This window comes from Catharus ustulatus, chromosome 2, assembly GCF_009819885.2.
Source record: "Catharus ustulatus isolate bCatUst1 chromosome 2, bCatUst1.pri.v2, whole genome shotgun sequence".
Classification (NCBI taxonomy): Eukaryota; Metazoa; Chordata; class Aves; order Passeriformes; family Turdidae; genus Catharus; species Catharus ustulatus.
In genome coordinates, this window is record NC_046222.1 from 118,180,781 (window position 1) to 118,205,440 (window position 24,660).

General features: G+C 40.7%; 1 protein-coding gene across 1 annotated transcript; it reads right to left on the bottom strand.

The window, feature by feature from the left end:
* Positions 1–1,328: 1,328 nt before the first annotated feature.
* On the bottom strand, positions 1,329–13,302 carry FUNDC1 (FUN14 domain containing 1). Its single transcript, XM_033052880.2, has 5 exons — positions 13,221–13,302; positions 11,415–11,571; positions 9,525–9,600; positions 3,494–3,622; positions 1,329–1,966 (listed from the first exon to the last, which is right to left on the bottom strand). Exons 1-5 carry the CDS (start codon positions 13,249–13,251, stop codon positions 1,889–1,891), a joined length of 471 nt encoding a protein of 156 aa, XP_032908771.1. The 5' UTR covers positions 13,252–13,302; the 3' UTR covers positions 1,329–1,888.
* Between the last annotated feature and the right edge of the window lie 11,358 nt (positions 13,303–24,660).

Genomic DNA, 24,660 nt, shown 5'->3' on the forward strand with positions numbered 1-24,660 from the left:
ATTATGTCTCTTATTCCAAAGGCTTAAAAAATAAAATCTAATAAAAAAAAAAAAAGAAAAAAAAAAAAGAAAAAAATGGAAAAAATAAGAAAAAAATCCCATAGAAGCCTCAAATGTACTTCAATCGATTCTTGATCCACTGACTGAAAATCTCAGATGATGGCAGCAGAAGAGCACAACTTTTCTCTGCAGAAATCAGTCTTGCATCCTACTCATACTTTTGGTTTTAATTCTATTTCTAACAATGAAGTAAATAGTAATTCCTTGGTGAGGTGAGCAGCCTTTTTAACAAGCTCACTAAAGGATGCTCCTTTGAAATCCTTTCACAAGGTACACCAAAAATGCAGATGTACAGGTTCATGGTACTGAGGTGGTCACTTTATCCTCAAAGCCCTTCAGGATACCCAGTTCATTCCAGTCATCCAGGGTGGATGACTCATGTCAGTTGGCTTCAGTTCCCTTTGCATGTGCCAAAAACCCATGAGCTTCATCAGCAGGAAAGAGCTGCCTGGTTGGTTACCTTCCCATTATTCTTTGGGCTGAACATCACTGCAAAGGTTTTCACATTTTAACATTTTCATCTTTCTTTGTTTTACTCTAAATCCCAGATAACCCAGTAGACACATTCCTCCTTCCCATTCCCATTTCAATAAACTGTGCTTTTATAACTTCAGATACTCACTTTGAAACATTTAGGATCCATGGCCATTCATGTAGTTCAGGTTTGGAGGTTTAGTTTGGGTGTGTGTGTGTTAAGATTTATTTTCCAAAGTCTTAAACGGGCTTGATGAAACCCTTAAATCTCAGAGGTAGGCAGGACATGCTTCATACCTTACTCACCTTGGCCACAAACGCCACAAACACCACAAACATAAGGTCAGCAAGTAACACAAACCTCCAGAGCCAGGGATGCACAAATCCAAATATTTAGAAGGTTAATATGCCCAACATCCCATGTCCTGTGCATCCCAAGCTCACACCCATCCATCCACCTGATGCTACTGAACCACTACTGCTGTTCAGAGAAGGGAACAGGAACCCAAGGGAAGCTTGGTGGGAAACATTCCAGTTCACATTCATCTGCTGCTACAGCAAAAACCTGAGAGATCAGGGCAGTGCAAACTCTTCCTTGTGTAGAAATTTCTGAAAGGTTCGCAAGTTTGAAATGCAGAAAAATGCATTGAGTGTTTGGATTCTCAGCTTCTTTAGAATAACTTGGTAACCAATCACTAAAACCACCTTAAAAACCTGTCTGGGCAAACTCTGGCATCAGGTCCCTGCAGGCTATAATTGAGAGACTTCCTTTTTTATGTACACAAAGGCCAGTCTAAGTTAATTTTCACCTTTAATAAGCCCATGATTCTTTGTTATTTAATACTCTGTAAAAAGGTATTACAGATTATTGCAGTGACTTTTAAAGAAGATGGCCAGCCAGGAGGCTGAAACTACAACATCACATACAGTATGTAGTCATTGATACTACCTACTACAGCATGAAGAAAAATACTTTTTAAATAAACAGTATTTAACTGAAAACATAAAAATGGAGCTTTCATTCTTATAGTATGGTTACATAGCTATATTCCAAGAATAACATTTTAAAAAATGCTAGATCTTGAAAGGCCAGAGATACAAAGGGTCATGATGAGGATGAACCAGTTTTGCCCAGAAATGCTATAAAATGAGCACACTGCACAGTTTTTCAGCAAATCCTAGTTTTGCCAAGCTTCAAGAGGCAAAAGCCTGAAATGTAAAAGCTCCCCAGTTGTCTAGCTAGTCCACTTGTGTTGCTGTGGCAGAGCCAGTGACCCACACTGCTTGCAGACAGAGTGTCACCACAGCTGATCTCGGCCGACACGGACCCCGGCAGGGAGAGACGTTGGGGTCCTTACGATGCCAGACCCAACAAAAAGCCTCCAACAAACCCACTGGACACCACGATGTTCTGCTTGATAAATTCTGTGGACTGAGAAGAAAAATGATATTCATAAAGTTAATTGTGTTTGACTTTTATAATTTAATGCTTATCACAACTTCCTGGAAACAGGGACTCTAAACTTGTGGGGAAGGGGGAAGTGATGTGTTTAAACCATATAAAAATAGGTGGCACTAATGTAGTGCAAACTGACTCTCAGTCTTTAATGATATATTTAAAACACAGTGAGCCTTTTAAAAGTCAAAATACAGAGGAATTGTTACAGCAGTTTCATGCCAATACCACTCTTGTTTTGATTGGAACAAGACAGATGTTTTACACACTGCCTTGTCAAAAAAAGCGTGAGTACCACCATGACTTCAATTGTAATCACATGACAATGGTTTAAAATAAAATACTGCTTTTTGGAAGGTCACTGGAAAAGAAATACACTCCATTATGAGCCAGTTTCCTAACAACTTAATCCTAGAATAAACCACTTATGTATGATGACATGGGTGCAGAGTATTTAATGAAGTAGCAGCACAGACTATAACATCTTTTATAAAATGTAACATTTTATAAATCCTCTGCTTTAAACACTTCAGATTGGTAACTAACACACGGTTACAAGAGAGTCATATAATCTGAGAGGAAAAACACTGAAGGAAAACCAAAAACCCCATCCTATCCTACCCATTTCTACAGGTCAATGGAGAAGGAGAGGTTAAGCTATTTGAAGTACAGAGGAAGCAAGAAAACTCTCAGTCTTTAACTTTCAGTTCATATTCACATTAAAATTTAAGGTAATTTTTATCAATCTATATGCAACTCCATATAGGTTAAACCTGAGATGTCAAAACTCATTAATTAGAGAACACCAGTGTGGCTGCTGTTTCACCATCTGCAGCACATTCCCAGCCAGGATTCTCAGTTATTCAGAATGAAACTTAGATTGGATGTATGGAACATGAAAATATGTGAAAACAGGCTTTAAAAATCCCCAAACAACCACAAAATTGATTAAATGGAAGTCTTCAAATGACAGGGTGAAACAGCCCCAGTGACACTGATCACTATCACATCTACCTCTTCTCAACACAGTAGGCAACTGGTAGATTCTGAAGACAGATATTCTCCAAAATGTGTAAAAATGAGATCAAAATCACAACTCCTGTTACAAAGTAGCTACAGCTTTTCTGCAGAAAAGTCATTCTTGTCTAGACAAGTAATTTTATTATCAGCAGACTAAGAAGATTTGGGTTTTGTCTTTGTAGTTACTGTGTTTTACCCACACCATCCTGAACTTTTTACCATGTCATGACCTTATTGGTTTTGTCACCTGCCAAGAACAAGTTCATGTGTCACTTTTAACAGTGGCCAAACCAGAAAGCTGAATGAATAAAAGACAGCACAGTCTGATAACCTTTAACAAATTACTATTTAAATATACTATTAGTAAGCCAAACTATTTTTGATGTGTTCCAGTTTTGCATCTGCATTTTCAACTCATTATCACCTGCAGTGGAAGGTAAGAAAACCTGAGTGGTAAAAAGGAGTTTATCACCTTAGACTCACCTCTTCAATCAGAGTGTTGATTTCGGGAGCTGCCTTATTTGCACGCTTTTTTAACTGTTTTTTTGCTTTGTTTACATCTTTTTCAACTCTCTTCCAGTCAACTTGTACATATCCACTATGACTAGCAATCTAAGGAAATAAAGGCAGTTAGTACAGCTGCAATTCACATTCCATGAGTCAAAATGCATTGTGTTGGTGCCTATAAAATAGTTTTTCTTATTTTTACTTATTACAGATACAGGAGAAGACATTGTTCCAATTTCAGCAGGTTCTCTGCTTCAAATCTCTCCTTAGTGACAGCAGCTCAAATTAGAACAAGCAATGGCAAAGTTCAGTACACTCTTGATAATTTTAGCAGTTCTCTGTTTAGTTATAAAAGATTTGCAATGTTTTTCCTTCAGCTGTAACTTTACTTGTAAGAAAAACACATTGATAGGACAACAATGAAAAAACTCTTTTGTTTCAGCTTCTTTCAGAATTGTAGAATTCTGATTTGCAACAGAGTGTCTGGGGCTAATCAAAAGCATCATTAGAAATACTGAAAACTATTTTATCCTACACAATTTAAACTCTGCAACAACAACAAAAAAGTACTCATTACAAGAGAATTCTCACACTTCTTACAAAACAAAACCATTAAGCAGAAAAATAACACAGCCTGAGAACAGCACAAGTTCTGTAAAATCAGAAAAATGAGAAAGTTTGAGGAGACTGGTTCATACCAATTTACAAACACAAACTTCCAATTCTTTTAGCATGTCTAACCATCACCCCAAACCTTTGCCTCATTTCTGTTACTAATATTTGATTGCTGCATGTTCTGGAAAACAGTCAAACAACTGTTTATTTGGGGGGAAAAAATGAGAAAAAAATCAGTAATTCCTGCTTATTTTAACTGTCAGGACAAATAGATATAAATCACTAAACTTACATGTAAATGATTGTTATACAAAAACTCTTGCTAAAGAGAGATTTCTCAGGTACTTCTTAAGGTGGATGGGAAATTTGCCCAATTTACCTAACAGCCTTCCATGCAAACTGTCCAACTGGTAAACACAAGTCAGATATTGCACTTTTGTGGAACAGGTATTTAAATATATAATTTATTAGGTGCAGCCTAAATACACAGTTTATTAGGTTTAGTTTCACATTACTTGCAGGCTCTGAAGTTTGACTTTCACATGGATCTTGCTACCAAATAACTGAAATTAGACCATCTAGCTATAACTACAACTGCCACAGTAACTAAGCAACCTATTTCACCACAAACTGATTTCATAATCCAGGGGAAAAAAAAGATACAAGTGTCAGACAAATTTTGTCTCAATTCAAAGCTTTTAGATCACCTCTGCAAGAAAGTCAGCTTCAGTTTCCATCTTTGCATAATTAAAAAAAGTAATTCATTGGACAAATGCAAAATAAATTTACTGTATTTTAAACTCTCTTTTACTTCATGCCTCAAAATATAATTAATAAAAAATTAATTGACTTTGCCTGTCTCCTGTAAAACCATTTATTCACAAGGGCACAAGTGCCAGGCAGGCACAGCTCATTAAGGGCTGTCTGTACAGTATCAGAGCAGGAAACCAGTTTGAAACTGTACTGGTTGCACATCCAGTCACTGGATGACATACCAGGAAAAAAAAAATAGCTGCACATTGTGGCAATTGTTATTTTATTAATTTAACATAACCACAAGAATTTCAAAAAGGCCCCAGCATTGAACTGGTGCCTTCTCACTCATACAACTGAAAATTGAATGTGACTGATCTACTCAGTCCAACACAATGTAAGAAATGCTAATGTATCTGCTTGCTTGTAAAATGTAAATGGATCTTAGAAGAAACATTTCATTAAGACAACTTTAATTAGCTCAGTTATCCAGACAGCACAAAGATGAGGCAGAAGTTTTTAATTACGATCTGTTTGTAACTACTGCAGAGCTTACACTTGTATCAAAACCAGATTATCTTTTCTCCCTGAACTTTGTAGCCCTGAAATAAGAGATTCCAAATTCTACTTTTTGAGTGTTTATAAAATAAGCAACAGAGGGTAATGTTTTGAATATAAAATTTTTAACTGAGAAGAAAAAAAACCTGTACTTTGGCAGTGACAGAGCCTGTGTCGTATCTACTTTGGCTGCAACCCCAATAATTACATAATTTCATATATAAGTGCAGAAATAATACCCCTGAACTCAAATGCTGAAAAAACATTAGACTCCAATGTATCATAAAAAAACTATTTGCTTATAACAGTAAATTTACATAAATGCAAAATCTCAAAATTTACCAGTATTTTTCAATTCAGGTCCTATGATAACCAAGTAAAATAACTGGATCCCATTATCATATCCATGCTTGGATATATTGAGGTGTTGTATAGCTGTATACATATTAATTGCATATATTATTAAAGAGACCCATGGGGGTGGATTTTGGGTTATACAGGAATCTACATATCTCATTATTTTTTCAAGACCTTCCAAAAGTGTTGAAAAAATAACAGATTTTTTTTCCAAAAAGGCAACTGAAGAAATGCATCAGTGCAGGCACACTAAAATGTGTTATCTTTCTCAATATTAATCAAGAAAAGCGGAGAATCTCCAAGGGTACAGCTCGTTTTGGGGGTGATACTGGAGAGGCACACAGGTATTTTATTGTTAACATTATCACAAATAATGAGCAGGAAAATGTTTTGGAGCAAAAGATCTGTACAGCAAGATGGGACAAAAGAGTTTAATTTCCTCAGGGCAAAATCTCACACTAAAAGAGCCCAAGCAAGGCCAGAGGGCACAGATGAGCTCAGCTGCAGTGCACAGAACCCACAGGCACTCAGAGGTATTTTCTGCTGTTCAGGAAGGGAACAGCCCCCAGTTTCTGACAGATCTGACAAGTCTCAAAGCTCAGCACTGACAAGGAGGGACTGAGTGAGAAGTGACACAACACTTGGTGTAAGAGCTGAACTGCAGAGGTTGAACCCTCAGCCCCCACCTGCAGGCACAGCTCTGCTGTCCCCCCTGCAGGTCACAGATGCTCTGTCCCTCCACTTCATGTCAGAACCTGCCACAAACTTCTTCATCAGGCCAACTTCCAACTCCAATTTGCTTTGGCTGTTCCACTGAATATTCCCTCTAAATGTGCACACATCGACTCTTAAGTGGGATATTGAACATAAAATTGAATCCAGCTCTTCCTCACAAAGCCCCCAGCCCCAGAAGCAGGAAGGTTCCTCCCTGGGAACATCACTGGGCTGGAATTCCATGGTCCTTAAGGTCCCTTCCAACCCAGCCTGTGCTATGATTCCATGATCATCATGGTGCACCATCAACAAAACCCTGTACAAGATAAAGCCAAGGATATCTCAAGAGTTTATTTTGTTTCTTATGTTGTTTTCACATATTTACCTTTCCTAAATTAGAGTAAAATTTAATGAAGAATTCAATTTAATTCATCAATGACATATTAATGGGCAGAGGAAAAATGTATTAGTGAAAGCACAAGTAACTGAATAAAAATCCAGTTTCATTATTTAATAATAGACAATGCAGAATAGAAAAACCTGTAATTTGTATACTCACTGTAGAGCAAAAAACAATTAAACTGCTCTTGAGGATATAGGATTTTAAAAATAAAGAGATATTAGGTACTCATTAAGGGCAATTGTTTTTAACCAATTCATTACAGCAGAACCAAGAATACATGAGTTCATACTTCCCTACTCTTCAGGATTTTACCAAACAGTGCTGTATAAATAAGACGTTACACAAGGAAAAGGTCTTTTTTGTGTAACTCTTAAAATCAATTTTTAAGAGAAATGCATTATATTTTCCAATATATAGCACCTAGATATTGCTCTTATACCAGCATATTTGAAGAACTACATCTATTTCAACAGAAGAAGCAGACTTAATAATCAAATAATAATTAGTCAAATTAAGGTGTAGAAGTATTGACTGCAAAGATGTGATAACAGATGGTCACTTTGAACAGCTGTGCAAATTTCATGCAATTTTTATTACTTTTCTCAAACTACTTTTAATACAATCTGTATTAAGACTGAAGTTCTAGATCAATCACGAAAACGTGAAAAATCTTTTTTTGTTTCCTGTACAAACTGACACTGAAAAATGTATTGCTTTCAGTTGCCTACTACATTTCTTGAGATGAAGTCATCAACCACTGAAGAACAAAAAGGATTTTTTTGATTTTAAGACTGAAATGTTTCACTGAATGAGCTTTAGCCAAGAATCCTGCCTTCTGTAGTTATTATACTTGTTCTAGCATGTAATTATAATGTCAATATTGCAATCAGCAGTTGAAATGAAATCTGCAACTTCAGAGAAATTTACAGATAAAAAGGAACTTTCTAGTAATGTGCTGAAATATTCTTCTGCCCACTCAGGGGAAGCACTGAACACGTATTCATAGAATCAGGATGTGTGATCTTTAAATGAAAAAATTAAAGACTACAGAAATGTAATTACACCATAGAATTTATGACTCAGCCTTAAAATGCAAAATGTTTTGAATTAAAAGAGAGACCAAGGCATTTACTTCATTTCCTTTCAAGAGAATCTGATCTTACTTAAGATATAGACAATCCAATCAAAATACTTAACTCATATTTCCTCTTGGAAAATATTCCTTTTTGGATTCAGTGTAAATGAGATCAACCAAGAAATCAGACACTCAACCACGTGGCAAATCTACTGCATGTTCAGGAAAGCTCCCCAAACTTCGCAGTTCAACAAGCAAAAATCCTGCACAAGTGATGTGTTTTACTCAGTTTCATTCTCTTTTGTCTACAGGTCTCAGCTTTAACTTTTCAGCTTCCTGTAGTCAGGAGCACTGAGGAAGGCACCTGCAGCAATTTGCTGCCTCCACAGCCTCTGTTCTGTGGGTGCCTCTGTTCTGGCAGCTCTTCAGTCATACTGATAAAAGAATTATCAGTAAAAGAATTAACACCAATGGCATACAAAACACGGGAAGAGGAAAAAGCCAAACTAGCCCCCAAACCAACAGGGACCATGATTATGAAGGAAGTGTGTGTACTTCACACAACAGCAACATTTCAATGTGTTACACAGCAGCAGTTACTACCCCACCCTTCCTACCAGTGCTTGGCTGCACCAGTCACAGCATCAAAAGAAATAAAAGCAGGATATTCCTCTCAGAAACCCTCCAGGGTGATGCTGGAAAGAATAAATATATCTTTAACCTCCCCTCTCAAGAAATTGTGTATCATTAAGCCTAAGTAGGCATCAATCTATATCCCCTAGAACAATCTGAGGAAAAATGAGAAGCTCACAAGTATTAAGATATGAAAAATGCCAGTAAAATCCTGGCATCTTACACAAGGACACATGAAATTCTCCTTCACTTAAAGTTTCATCTAATTTAAAGGTTTTTTGGAAATATATCCCTGCCTAATCACAGTATCTGATGAAAAATGCAAATGATCATGCCAGATAACATAATTAAAAATTTCTGAACCTGAAAGCCAGGAGAGAGAGGAATGCAATGAAGCTGTCAAAATTCAGCCAGGCTTTAGAGGTTCAAGAGATAAAACACTGCAAGGGGAGAAAACAGAAAAACACAGCTCATGCTGGGACCAGAACAAGCCTCCCAGGCAACTGTCAAAGCAGCCTAAAGCTCTGGTAAAATTCTCAAACCAATGTAAAACAAACACATTTTAAATTCTCCCTAACCATAGGTTTACAGGCAGTTCCTCTCATGTGGCAACATCGAATCATGCACAGTATCTCAGCTTCTGCACAGAAGTCCCTTTGTCTTACAACACTCAATTTTACAGGACAGAGCAGATTCTGATGTACCACTGATTTTTAGAAATGTCTCTTTTGTACATTTGTACAAAATATCCCAGCTCAAATGTAAAGTTTTCACCGATAAGACTACAAAGATGAAGCAGATAAGAAGCCTTCCTAATTAAATGTTACCCAACAGCTGTGTTTTTCCTATTGTTCAGTAAATAACATTTGCCAACTTATAAAGCATGAAATGCTACATACTTGAAGCAGAAGAAAGCCGCCACCTACTGCAGTTGCTGCAAGCTTTCCGACTTTCTGGAACAAAAATCCCGCACACCTTAGGGGAATAAAACAAAAAAAAAACCCAGTCCAATGAAGTTTTCTGCTGAACAATGCCACACTACACAATTCCTGACTGCAACTATTACTATTGCTTCATTTTAAAAAGGGAATTCATCATTTCATATTTACAAATTTAAAAATCAAGGCTATTTAATGCAAGCAATATTAAATTAACCATGTCTAAAACAAGGCTATGTGATTAATGGTTGCCTGTTCCTGGCTGTCTGATGCCCCTTTAAAGCAAGCTTGAGATCTCTAGATCTTACAGCTGTTAAACGTAGCACGTTAATAAAGCACAACATAATTATGTAACAGTGCTGCTATAACAGCTCCCAAGTGGAATGTAAATACATTATACCATAATTTATATTAACTGCACAGCTCATAACTGAAAGATCTCAGCAAAAAGCAGCACATCCCTACCACAAGAGTTAAACTCAGTGAGGCCACTCTGCTGGGACACAGTATTAAGTTTGTTTTTAACGGATCAAGGCAACCAGAAAATTACCTTGTTCTCAGTCTCCAAACCCTCCCTCATCAAATGGAGAACAGCACAGACACTGATATTACAGAGGAGTGATAAGACAGGAAGGGGCCTCTGGATGTCACCTAGGCCAGTCACTTTCCCAGAACTGCTGCAGAGCCCAGTCCAATCTCAAAGCTCAATCAGGCTGCCAAGTGCCCTGACTCAGCTAAGAGCTTCCAGGGCTGATGGTTCCACAACTTCCCTGGGCAATTTCAGTGTATCTGAACACTGGCCCACACACAGAGGGGAATTTTTTCCCCTGCACATGAATAGTGAATTCTTATTTATATGCATCAGAAGGCACCCAGAGAGATGTGCATCTACAGATACTGAAATGTACATTTTCCAGATCATTCAATAAGCCAGTTTTATGGATGCCAGATGAACTATTCCCTAGAAATTTCTGAGTTTACATGTACACATGTAACTTTAAAGAATAATTTTAAGGCTACAGGAGCAAATTAAAAAATCAGACTGAAGGCTAAGCCTGGGTACAACAATTTCATTTTTAGTCTATTTCATATCCCAATTCTTGCAGAATCCCTCTTTGAAAATCACTGTGCTACCACAATGGTGTTTTCAAATGAATTTACAATTTTTCTCTGTACTAGAATAGACAAATACCATTCAAATTCTCTGAGAAATAACAAATACCTTGACACAGCTGCTCAGGCTGTGACCACATTTTCCAGTTTAAGTTCTCATCTTTACTGTCTAGCTTTCACCATGAATTATTCTAGTGTAACTAGGCTATGGTATCTCCCTTCAGATAACATCACAGCAAACTGTATTTTCTCAAAATGGCTGCAGCTCAATTTAGAGGAAAATCAGTCTCCATGAAATGGGGTTCTTCATTAAAAGTGTATTTTGCCATCCTTTTCTTTTCCCCTTCATTTCTTTTACCTGTAAAATATGTCCCAGCCATAACATAACTAAGTTTCTAAATCTAGACTAGTAAGAAAAGAAGCTTTTCCATACCAGAGAAAAGCTATATGCAGAAATTTTCCATTTACTTCTTGTAATTTTAGAGCTCTGACAATTTCCCCAAATCCTTTCCACAGTGACTAGCATGAATTCCCCTGGATAACTGGTGTTCCACCAATATTAAAAAACACTTCACAATGATGAGTCAGAGTAACAAGTTAAAATAGTTCACACATGAATAATCTTGCTCAACGCTAAAGGAAATCCCATTAAAGATATATTTATCTGCTTCAAATGGAAATGGATCTTCTAACAGAGTAAAAGGTCTAGGTCAGTTATGGAAAGGGAAGCTCCCTCACCAGCCAGTCAGACCTCCCATCACAATCTGTGTGGCTACAGAGTATTTTTCAACAATTGGTCCTGAATTGCGGCCAAACAGGCGATTCCACCAATGGTGACGTCGAGCGTATTCTGTTAAATCCAGCACTTCATAGGAATCATCGTCACTGTCGTGGTCTGAAAAAGAAAAAGCAATTTTAAAAAAGTTGTTTTCTCAGTCATAGAGTGAATTAACAATTTATGTGAAAACCCCAGACCTAGTTTGGGCATTAACTGAGTAATCCAATGGATTAAATTGTAGTGTACGAGCTACCTATGGTCCAGCAGCTCACAGAACAAAAGATTTTGGGATTCTATGCCATCATCAAGGGAGGTGTAGAAGGCTACAGAGGTGGTATAATCTATAAAATCCATGACTGGCACTACAAAGGTGAACAAGAATCCCCTACCTGTTCAAGTACAGGAACCAAGAGGCATCAGATAAAATGACCAGCTAGCTCATTCAACACAAACAAAAACCAAAGGGACAGACCAACACTTGGAAAGATTAGGAACTTCTGGCCCAGTGCTCTTCCCACAGGACCAGACATCAGCATTTGCCCCAAAGCCAGGAAGTGACTTCTGTTCCTTTTCCACAACAAATGAAACAGATTATAGCTGGGATTTCAGTAAAGTTCCATGTTCACAGGACAATTCTGTCAATGTTTTCAAAACAGGCATCCTACAACTTCAAATTAAGAGATCCTGAACACCAGGTATAGTTGAACATCAGAGAAAAGAGATGGGTCTAGATTTTTTAAAGAAAAATATTTTGAAAGAGTATCACATTCTGTGACATACACACAAGAACTGAAGTACACTCTGTTTAAATGTATTTGAGGTTAAATCTAAATTCGGCAATATGAGTGGGACATTCCAGAAAAGAGGAGCAGTCAAATTATTACCTAAACTTATTATTATCCAGAATTAAAGTATGACTATAGAGATAAATATTTTATTAGAATTTTGACCATTTTTTAACTTGTACTACCAGGAGTAAAATCTTCAAAGATTGTAAGTACACATGTAGGTGCATGTTATTTTCCTTTATTACCACGTAAGTGTTCCTGAGTACTAAAAAACAAACAGCAAGATCCATAATCCTAAAAAGTTGCTATTGAATGCCCTTTCTTTGAGGTATTGAAGATAATCCGTTTAACTTCTTTAGACAGAGAATATTAAAACACTGTCATGAACAGCTATGCTAATTATGCCCTTAAATTATTATTATTTAAACCAAAACTCGTGTACACAAGTATAACACATTCTGTGGCAAATAACACCGCCAGAGCGTTTTCTAGTGATGAAAAATACTCCCCGCATGCGGCAAATGATGTTCGGGTCATTCCCCCAGCACATCGAACTGTGCAGAGCCGAAAGGCGCCGCACGACGAGGCCCCGGCGGTGCCCCGAGAGCCCCCAACGGTGAAGGATGCGGCGGCCACGGGGGCTGCAGGCGCCTGGCTCCCGTCCCGCATCCCCCCGGGGGCTCGGCCAGCACTCCTTCTGTCCGCGGGCCTGGCTAGGACGGGTTTCGGGGTTACATCCCGGGAAGGAGCTTTAGCCCGGGTGACGCCGGGGCTGCCGGGGCCGATGCGCCGGGCCGCGCGATGGAGGGGGGCACACGAACGGATTGGGGAGGCGCAAAGCCCGGGCCATCCCTCCCCGCCCCTGGGACGCAGCGCGGGCAGCGGGAGTGGGGGGGCTGCCCGCCGGCCCCGAGAGCAGGAAGCGCGCCCGCCGCGCCGCCTCCTCCCCGCTCCCGTCAGGAAGGGGCCAGCACTGACCTGAGGCGGAGCGGGGCCGCCGCGCCGCCATGTTGGCCGGTGGTGAGGCGGCGCGCGGCCTGCCCGCTGCGCCCCCAGCGGCCGCTCGCGCCCCGCCCCGCCGCGGGGCCGCCCCCTCGCGGCCGCTCCGCGCATGCGCCTCCCGCCTTCCCCCCGCGGGGTGTCCCTGAGGGGGGAGCGGAGGGGACACGGGGCGGAACGTCCCGGGCTGGAAGGGACCCGCCAGGATCATGGAGTGCAGTTCCCTGCCCTGCGCGGGATACCGCAGGAATCGCACCATGTGCCTGAGAGCTATGGAAACGCTTCTTGAGCTCCGTGAAGCTGGTGCTGTGACCCCTGCTCTGGGGAGCCTGTTCAGTGCCCAAGCACCCTCTGGGGGAAGAACCTTTTACTGATACCCAACCTAAAGCTGCCCTGACACAGCTTCAGGCCATTCCCTCTGTCCTGTCACTGTCACCACAGAGCAGAGATCAGTGCCTGCCCCTCTTCCCCTCACAAGGAAGCTGTGACTGCTTCGGTTTCCCCTCAGTCTCCTCCAGGCTGAACAGACCCAGTGCCCTCAGCTTCCCCTCAAGGCCCTTCTCCATCTTCGTTGCCCTCTTTGGGCTCTTTCCGATAGTTCAATGTCTTTTTTGTGTTGTGCTGCCCAAACCCATGCACAATATGGAAGCCTGTGCCATGAGAAGCTCTTTGATCCCAGTGATGGGGGTGAGAGCCCCAAAACCTTCCCAATGTGTCCAGTTGTGCATGAGGAACAGAGCAGTGGCTGCAGGCATGGCTAGACAACAGCTACATGCCACGAGCCTCATAAAAATTAATAACCAGAAAAAACCAAACACAAGGCCCCTCAAAGTACAAAGGTTAAAGCTAACATGAGCTGTGAAACATTGGAAAAATTAAAATTTGAGCCCTGGTGTGCTCTCTCCTTCAATGCATTGGTGGTGTTTCAATGGGCTAAAAGCCACATAATTGTATTTTATTATTTTTTTTTATAATTGTGTGCAGCCATAACATAGAGGTGGCTGACCCAGTAAGTACAACTTCAGGAGTGTTGTTGCAATATGAATCAAAAAAGCATTAATGAACATAATTTATAAATAATAAAATTGGAAACGAATTATTTAAAAGTGTTTACAGCCTCTCACTTGGACTCTTACACTGCCAATACACAAGACAGGTGATTATAATGGAAAAAAATCCACTTTTCCCCCATGTCAGAAAGCTATTTTTATGGAGTGAGCATTTAGGATTTTAATTAAACTCCTTGATTACACCAGCCTTTACAGCCATACCGAAAAAGAGGAATAAGTATATTCCACAAGAAGAACCTTCTTTAGTCTGCTCTGAATTGAAAATTAACATATAGAGCTAGGAGTTAGCATATAGTTGCTTATTAAATTATTTTTATTACAAACATTTGCCACAGTGATAAGCAGGTGACAGCATGCCAGACAGAACTGGTAATATATTGCTTTCTTTAAGATTTTCAACAGATACGTTCCTGTATGGAACACAGATTTCTCTCTTTATGATTTGTTTTGACAAACACTGTGCATCTTGGGAGTTTGCTTGTTTAAGCATAAAATTGGTGGTTTGGTATTCACTTTCCAATCAGTAACAAAGTGTTGACTTCTCCCAGTCAGATGCCAGTAAGGTAAGGGAGGTGACCAGAAGGTTTTGCTCAGGTTGTGTGAGCCTGGGATGGTTTTGTACCTTTTGTTGCTCAAATTCTTAATATTTGGCTTCCCTATTTTTAACTATGATCAGTTAAAATAGCAGCACTTCTCAGATGACTTTCCCTGTGTCTGTACAAACAATTATATTAATTTCCTTTCAGAACAGGGAGGTTTATATAATTAGCACTTCTCAAAGATTAACAGTAGAAGCTGCATTGTGTTCTACATGCAGCTTCTGTTTGCCTCCTTTTGCACCCCTCCTGCCCAGGGCAGTGTGACAAGTGGCAAGGAAGGAGCTTAGGAAGGACGCAGGGAAAGCCCTTTTGGCAGGTTTTGGGTTTGTGGTATCTCTGTTCTGGGATCAGGATGCACCCCTTGCCCAACACAAAACATTTCCCAGTGGGTTCCAATTGTGTAGGATGCAGTGGTGCTCCCAGCTGTGGTGCTCAGCCCTGGGTGCTGTGAACGAGCCCGGTGTCTGCCCAGGGTCTGCAGGCACTGCCTGGGGGATTGGCTGGATGCCTGAATACAAAATGCCATCAGGATTGCTCTTGCTTCCATCAAAATCCATACCCTGTGCAGAGACAGCAAACCTCATGGCTTTGGAGACCAAGACTAACCAGGAGAGCTTTTACCAGCCCCATTGTGATGTGTAAATTTCCCCAAGCCCATTCAAATAATGAACACTGATGCCTCCTTCAAGCTATTCATGGCAGATTCCGACAGATCTTCCAAGGAAAGATGGACAATTTAAACTCAGGCCTTTCACCCTTAAAGGTTCTTCAGCAACAAAATGTTTTCCTATAACATCAGGAGGACTGCACAGAAAAATTGTTCTTTGCTCTGTGAGCCCTGGCTACAAGTTCAGGCTGTGCAGCCACCCTCTGTCCTTGTACCTGTCACAGCTGGCAAGGGAACATACATTGCCCACATGTACCTTACAAGTACTAAACAACTCCACAATAAGCAACCAAAAACTCCAAAACCCCCAAAAGCAGAAGAGAGCCCCCCAGTCTTCAAATGCCTGTGTGACTCTAATCCTAGCAGCTTCTCTGTGCTGCTGACCAGAATTCCAAACTGGGACACACGTCCTTTAATTTTTTACCATCCTGCATGATTAATTATAAAAACTGAAGGCAACACACAATGCCAGCCATCTCCACTAGGCCTTACTTGTGAGTGAAACTTTTGTTCTCCCCAGGTTTAACCTAGTCAATGCAGTGGAAATAACCTGCAATAAAGGTATTGGAGTGAATGGATGATTTTTTTTATAACCTGAAAGGACATGCTGCTCTTCAAAGCTCAGTTGGCTGGAAAATGGCAGAGAAATGTCTGGGAAGGAATTTGGGTTCTAAGTCCATCAAGATCCTGGGCAAGGACTGTTGTGGGGCCATACCTGAACTGTTAATGCTGTAGGATTTCCTGACAAAGAGCAGTGCAGAGGCAGGCACTGATCTGTGCTCTGTAGTGACAGGACTGGAGGGAATGCCATGAAGTTGTGTCAGGGGAGCTTTAGTTTGGCTATCAGGGAAGGTTCTTCCCCCAGAGGGTGGTTGGGCATTGGAACAGCTCCCCAGGGCTGTGGTCACAGCTCCAAGCCTGACAGAGCTCAAGGAACATTTGAACTGCTCTCTCAGGAGCATGGTTGGATTCCTGTGGATGGGGTAGGAGCTGGACCTCCCCAGGAAGCCAGGAGCTGGGTCCCTTCCAACTCAGGATATTCCATATATCATGTTAGAATGAAGATAATCCTCCCTGTAATTATGATGTTAACAAATGCACATCCTTGTGTCTCCTGCCAACTCCATGTGAGATTTTGGATGGCTTGCTTGTATCACTCATCTTCAACCTTCCTTTGCCACTTTTCTTTGTAAAATGTTTATTGTGAGGTTTAAAAAAATTAATTATGAGAGTTTTTTTCTTGTTTGTGAACATAATTAAATTCTTCTTTTCAGTTTTGTAGTACTCTAACTCAATAACAGCCTCCTTTATCTTAGAATCACAGAATAATTTTGGTTGGAAGAGAGCTTTAACATGATTGAGCCCAGCCATAAATCTTAATTCATTTATCCTAATGAAATTTAAGTTATAAATTCCCACCACAGTCCATCTATGAGTGGAGGAGAAAGGGGCAGAGAAAGATATGTCTGTTGTCTCCATTAACTAACAGGAGTTTAAATTGTCTCTTGATGAAAAATTCAACTCTACAAGAAGAAAAAACAAGTTTAGTGTGCTGTGAAGGATGTTTAAACAGGTATCAACCAAAGACATCCCCCAGGTAAGATGTGCTGGATCCACAGCTCCTGCATTTTACTTATTAAACAAAACTGATGGTTAGTGTCAGGTCAGGCTGCAGCAGGACACATTCCCATGACCCTAGCCTGGAAAAGTAAGGAAATAAAAAGTTAAGGGGGGGATTGATCCTTCCTGTTCATTTTGTTTACTATATTGTTAATAATGCAAGCTGATTATCCATTAATCTTTTGATCTCCGCTCTGATGAGTTACCAGGCTTGGACTGCAGCACAGAGCTCTGACTGTGACCTCCTGCTATTGTATGAATCCCATGCATGCGCTGGGATGTCTGTGTGCCCTGCCTCTGGAAAAACGCTGGGATCACGGCCAGAGGGGAGCCAAGCTTGGGGCGAGCACTCCTGGGGCAGAGCTGAGTGCATCATTCCTTTAGGATCTCCCCTGGAGGCAGCCAGGGCTTCAGCGGTGGGGGCAGAATGCAGGAGGAGGTGACTGCAGTGACTCATGAACGTTCATCTTGCACAGTCAAAATGCTTAATAAAAAACTGGAGTGTTCAGCTACGTGGAGCCTTCGTGTGATTGCACAGGCAAATAAAGGCAGTGAGGGGGACTGAATCTTAGAAAGTCTTGCAAGGCTCTGGAAGGTTATATTCTTGTTTAAAACTTTTTTCAAATGCAAAATTACTTTTTTATTTAATGAAATTATTCTACCAAGTTTTTCTTCCTAATTTTATGTTTTATTGTAATTAAAACATAGAAGATTTTTAATTACCTGGAGGTAACCTTTTGTTTACTGTATGTCCATATTTTAAAATTTCAGAATAGCGTGGTGACTGTAGTACTGCATTATTTTAGAGAAGTTCTTGAAACAGCTTTTAGCTGACATCATGAATGTATGGTATATTTTTGTTTTAAGTTGTCCTTCAGAGATAAATATCCAACTCCCGTGGTAAATCCTGTAGGTGTTCTGGAGTTCCCTGCTACTGTCACTCAAGTGCTCGGACAAACCAACGGAGAGAGTGAGAACAGACTGACAGTCTGGCAGTCTGTCTTGCCAAGCAAATGTAAGGAATTACTTTTTAGAGGAGCTGTGATGATGAATCAATCTTACACACCACTTCCACAGCTAACAGATGTTCCTATTTTCTGTAGCATAAGTGCACGTAAACAATGAAGAGAAAAATGAAACTTCTTTGCATGGTTTTTGACAAAGTCAATGGTAACAGGGTAATAACTGGGCAGGGCAGATTTAGAAAAAATCCACACTGAAAAAGTTGCAGACCCTCCAGAAATACCATCTAAGAAGTGAAGAGTCCAAAGAATTTCAGATTTTTCTGTTTGTGAAACCCTGCACCAAGAAAAGGTTAAAAATCCTAAACTGAAGGGAAACGTGGTAATAATGTTTTTCATTTTCTTGCAAGAAACAAAACCAATACAGAACTGTAATGAGTAAACACTACACAGTACACAAAGAGAAAAGATAATTACTCTGAGTCAACACTGCTGCCAAGGAAAACCTTTGATCAGATGCTGCTGTGCCGGTCACAGGTAGCCTTCACTGAAACACCTGGCTGCTCTCAGGTCACCTCAAGCTTATGAAGAGCCCTCCTACAGCTTCATCTTCCGTGCTGCCTGGTTTTGGCTGGAATAAAACTAAACACATTTCCCCCAGAGAGCTGAAAACATGCCAAGACAGTCAAACATGAGACTCCCAGAGTGCAAGGCTGCCTCCAACTGCCCCGTTCCCCACAGCTGTATCCCCTTCCTAGATGGAGATCTCGAAATAACATCTCTCTGGCCAAAGGACTGGCTTGCTTTAGTGACCCTGAGATCAGGGGAGCTGGATTTGTTTCCAAGGGTAATTCTGCAAAAACTGAGGCCCCTGGCAACTTGGGAGATAGCCTGACAAGCTAGAGAGGCATTCCTTATTGTATTTGTGTGCAGTACCTGTACTTCATCACCAAGACTTTCCCTAACTTTACAAAAGCAATGCCAAATAAAATTGAAATAACTTCTTTATAACAAAGCTTGTCTTGAAAGATTGCCCAAAGAATCAGACTCTCATTCAGTTACCTTTCAAAGCTCAATAATAATGAAATAACTGTGTCATAGCATTGTTTCCAGTAGCACTGTTAGTTTTTTCAGGTTTTAAATACTCAAATCTTGATTTCTCATAAAATACTGGTGCAGTTTGACAAAAACTGAAAGCAGCCATTTCCGCTGATAAAACTGTTCAAAGACAGAGACATTCACTCCTGGTTTTCTCCAATATCTGTTTCTGTGGAAGTATTGTGCCTACCATGACTCGTCACCGCTGACCACCTGCAGCACTCACAGTCTCTACAAGGACTTGATCATGATTTTTGCAGTGAGAGCTGTGCCTCCCTAAAGACCAAGCTCTGCTCTGCAGAGCTTTCAGCACACAGCAAGACAGAGGCTCTGCCATCTACTGAAGCTGTTTGGGACATAGTTCAGAGTTAAACATCTGTAGAAGCAGCAACCCTGACTCTGATTGAACCTGAAAACTGTATGGGTAGGGATTAAAGGAGGAACTCTAGTTTGTCTTCCTGTCATTAACTCAATGAGCAAGACATACAGGCTGGTTTTGTGCCATACATTTCCTGGCACTGACACCATCTGCCCATTCCCACAGGCTGCAGTGACAGAGAGGTAGCAGTGACTCCAGTCCAGCCACTGGTGTTTGAATGCTGTTCTCATTGAGTCCATCAAGAATTCCTCAGAGGAGGAGAAGTGTATGATATTTGCTTGGTCCACTGTCCAGCTGGAATCTGTACAAGCACTAAGAGTTCTCTCATCTGCTCTTGTAGTCACAAACCACAGACTCACTCAGAAGCAGGCAAGCAAAACCAACAGACCTAAGTGCAGCCAGGATGACTTCTTGAAGGACTCTACCCATGTACATTTTTAAAATTGTTTCATACTGAGTGCTCTTTCTGGGTCTTTGTCAGATGGAACATCAGAAACTGTAGTGATAGGACAAGGAGTAATGGGATCAAATTGAAAAAAAATTTGGGTTAGATATGCAGAATAAATTCTTTACTGTGAGGCTGATGAGGCACTGGTACAGGTTACTCAGAGAAGTTGTGGATGCCTTGTCCCTGGGAGTGATGGAGCTAATGGATGGAGCTCTGAGCAACCTGGTCTGGTGGAAGGTGTCCCTGCCCATGTCAGTGGGTTGGAACTGGGTGATCTTTCAGGTCTCTTTGAACCCAAACCATTCTGTGATTGTATGGCAAGCCCCATTTTGAACATGGAACTTGTTTGCTCCCTTTTTATAGTACACCAAGGTTTGCCTGGTGTTTTCCAAGGTGTTGTGTGGAGGCTGCACTGGGACTGCTGACAGCTTCCAGTGCTCAGCCACACATGAGCTGCACAGGCACAGGTCATGCAGGACTGACCTGAGGTCTCCTGGCAGAGGAGGAGGTTATGAAGCAGTTCTTAGAAACAGTCTCCAGCACCTGCATAAAAAGATGCAGGAAGCAGAGAGATGGACATCCTGATCCAAAGGAGATGGGGAATCCTTCAGTTCATGTACATTTCTTTATGTTATATGGGATCAGATCAGGAGTGACACAACTCAAAACCTCTCTGTGTCCATTTACCTCAACTTTGCCATTTCTAAAGGCATGGAAGCTTTCAGGGCTGCCCCATGATGAGAAAGCATGGATGTTTTTGTTGCCAGGGTCTTTTCTGTGTCAGTGCTAAGCTCCAGAGGCCTAGACAGGTGTGCTTGGGGACTCTGCCTCTCTGAGATGGTGCTAACTCATCAGTGTGATCACAGAGCTGTGCCAAGAAAGGAACAGTGGTCCCTGAATCTCAAAATTGCTCACACTCATGTAGTCACCACTCACAGCATCCTCCAGAGGGAACTGCAGCTGAGATGCCCATCAGGGGAACAGAGGAATTTCTGCACTGAAAGGGTTGGAATGGGCTGCCCAGGGAGGTGGTGGAGCCCTCATCCCTGCAGGTGTTCAAGAAACAACTGGATGTGGCACCAAGGTTGGGTTGGGTGCCACGGTGGTGATTGGTCAAAGGTTGGACTCGATGATCTCAGAGGTGTTTTCCAATCTCATGGATTCTGTGATCCACAGGGCCCTCACCCTGGAGTTACCAGGAAGGTGGTGAAACCAGGAAGGATGTTCTGATAACCATCACTAGTGTCGATGTACTTTATCTCTTTCTTGCTTACTCATGACTTACCACTGAAGTTAAAAAGTAAACTAGTGAGAGGATCATAAAGCTGGGCATCAGCAGCTCAATATTTGTGAAATACAACTTCACAGCACATTGTCTATAAACTTTGTTTTGCAGTGTTTGTTTTATGGTTTTGCTTATTTGTATTTTGCATATTTTATGTGCGTTCTATATCCCATAGGCAATTTCTGCATTCAGTTCAGCTTTTTTTTTCCCTTCTGATTGATCAGCACCAGTAAGTAACCTTTAGAAAATTTGTTTGTTCTATTTGTTCCTGTCTTCTTCCTAAATGTTTGATGAGTGGGTGATTTGTTTGTGCTGTCATTACAAAAACCATATGTTGATGTGGTCTTAAGGGGGAGTGTTTTTATTATTTTAAGAGTTCAGCTAAGGATGTTTCCAAAGGAGTCATAATTGCTCTTCTAAGTACAAAGGCTGAACAATGACTGGCTTAAAAATAATGCCAAAAATCTGTTCAACTCAGTCTAATTATTTCAAAGACTAAAATCTGTTTCTCAGAAATGTCTTCTTTCCACAGTCTGAACTTTTTAACATACTAAGAAAGTTATATTTCTGGAAATTCTTCATTGTTCATAGTCCCTTGGAGCAAGGGAAAGTATCCAATTTTTCATGTACGTCTCAATGTATGCAAAAACTTTAAGGCTGCCTTGATGTGAAATTATTGTGCCCCAGAATAACCAGTGCTGGGGGTTGGGCTGTCCTTTTCATGGCTGTGATCAAAACTGGAGGGGATTTTCTGCTGGGAGACTGGTGCCTGTGCTGATGCCATCTGGTCAGTGCTCCTTGTGAGGCTGTTTGGTGTCACTGATGAGCAGGGCACAAGGTCCTGACATGGGTGATGTCAATCTTCTCCATAAATATGAGATTCCCACTGACACCTGGGGGGCTGCATGAAGTACAAGGAATGCACCATGAGTGTAATTGCAGTAAAAATGATCCCTAAATTGGCTGGTCTGTAAGGGACTCAGTACTATCCTGGCAAAAGGAGAATCTCTGGAAGTGCCTCAGTGCCCAGTAAAGGCTGCTAAAGAGGGAAGTATATGGTAGAGATTCACCTATAAATGTTATATCTAAAATCTTAAATAACAACTATTATTCAGTGCTGCAGGAGTAAAGAAAATGAAGAGGGGAAAATAGCTGTGCAGCTGGCCAAGACTTTGAAAAGGACAGACTCTTCAAAACAGTTTTCAGAAAAACAATTTCAAACCTCCCTGCTGCAGAGCCTCCTACACAGCCCTTGCAGAGAACCTTTTAGAGGAGAACTTTAAACAAAGCAGCACAGTCGTGTGGCCACGTTGTGAGAGCAGCAAATGCTACTCAGTTATAGGGGCACAGCAGCCAAAATCAGGTATTGATGAAGCTGATTTCTTGTGGGATGCAAGGAAAAATTAACAAGGGGGAAAGTAGAAAATACTAATTCTGCAGTGAGGGACAAAATGCCGTGCTAAGTGTCATGCTAATGCATTTTGAAAACATATGTGTGTATATGAAATTTAAATGTTACATTAATCATGCATATGTTATTATGTAAGTGCGATGAGATTATAAATATTACCTGAGATAAATGTTCATGGACTTCAATTTTTTGTCTGTCTGTATATATCTATATCATCTATATCTATATCTATATCTATATCTATATCTATATCTAATCTGTTTATTTATCTAATGTAAAATCTGTATTATTAGATTATTGGTGAAATGAACTGTTTATTTTTCTCCATTATCCAGCAAAATTACAGAGGAAGTTGGCCCAGTGGTCAAAGCTGTTCAGGTATTATTTTGTCTCAGACCTTGTGTTAGGTGGGGTCTCTATGACTTACAAGCTTAGAGACCACTGGTTTCAGAGAATAAATAATATATAACCTCAAATCTGTAGTGATCAGGGCTAGATGGACTAACTGGCAGGGGGTTAGAATTAGATGATTTTTAAGGTCCCTTTTGACCCAGATCATTCTATAGTTTTATGAAAATAGTAATAGGTAGTTTTTTGTGCAGGATTCCTTTATGGAAATTCCTGCTCCATGTTTCCTGGCTTCCGGAAATAACTTGTGCTGATCATTGACTTTTTGAATATCGTGATCAGGAGATCCTGGGGTCTGGAAGGTGATGTGCATGAAAACTCTGTCTCAGTTCTTGACTGAGGAATAGGAAATTGTGTTGCTGGCTTTTCTTTGCTTTTGATCCAGGTTCACAATTCAGAACCATCCCACATTATTATTTTGCTTCGGAAATTATGGTAAAAATTATTCTCTTTTCTGGAGTTCAGTGAAAAATGAATTCACTGAAACTTACCCTGAATTTATGGGAACAAATGCTGTCATTCCCTGCCTTATGGAGGCTGTAGGTTACAAGCACAGGGACAGGCAGAGCAGGAAGATTAAGAGGAGGACTGACAACCAGGTTTTTCTCTTTTCTTTTCCCACCAGGCATATCTTAAAGCCCTTCCTTGCTCAGCTTGGTATGGGGTACATGGCACTTCCAGCTCCAGCTGCCAGCTCTAACAGTGTTACTCAAATTTGTTAAACAAACCAAAGAGCAGAAACCTCTCCCTTAACTGACTGTGCCATAGCACAAAGAGAAGCAACTCTGAAGAGAAAAATCCCTACAATGTTGAGCTCATTGCAGGGTATTTTCTTGTTGGATATTCCTTGTGTTTCCTTTGGGACTGTAGTAGCCAGACCAGCCAACTTGGGATACTGCTGAGTGTCGTTAATCTAAAGCAGTGGATCACTCCTTATGAAAATAGACTGTTTTCATAAAGGAAAACACTCTGTTCTATTTGCTGTGTTTGTACCATGACCAGAGAGAAAGCAGTATTGTAGCAACTTTGGTATAACACTACCCCTGAGTTTGCTGTCTGGCTCCACATCCCCATTGTGGGTGGAAGCCAAGAAGATGGATGGAATGGTGGCTTCCCTAAAGCTGAGCTGCAGCCAAACCCTAGGGCCAACTTCTCTTTTAGCTCTTAGACAGAAACCCACCCACCAGTTTTCTTTGGGAAGGACAGGAATTCAAATGTTGGTTTGGCCAGAAAATTGTTCTGGTTAGCCTGAAGGCAAAGGGAAGGTGATTCTGCAAAGCCACAAGAAGCAAGAATTTTAATTCACAAATCATTTCCCTGATTTAAAATGCTAATTTTTATCTAACATTTTCCTTACTCCAAAACCACATTGGGTTTCAGTTACATTTCCTTTGAAACCAAAAAGCGATCATGCTGAAAGGCAATAAAAGGAACTCAAATTACATTTTTCTTCCTTCCTTGTGCCTTTCCCT

Bases quoted from the DNA above. Each gene is read 5' to 3' on its own strand.
- FUNDC1 (XM_033052880.2), bottom strand. From the start codon at position 13,251: ATGGCGGCGCGGCGGCCCCGCTCCGCCTCAG. The intron at 9,601-11,414 runs GTGAGGGAGCTT...TATTCCCCTAAG, and splicing joins ATGGGAGGTCTGACTGGCTG to GTGTGCGGGATTTTTGTTCC. The intron at 1,967-3,493 runs GTGAGTCTAAGG...TTTTCTTCTCAG, and splicing joins TCAACACTCTGATTGAAGAG to TCCACAGAATTTATCAAGCA.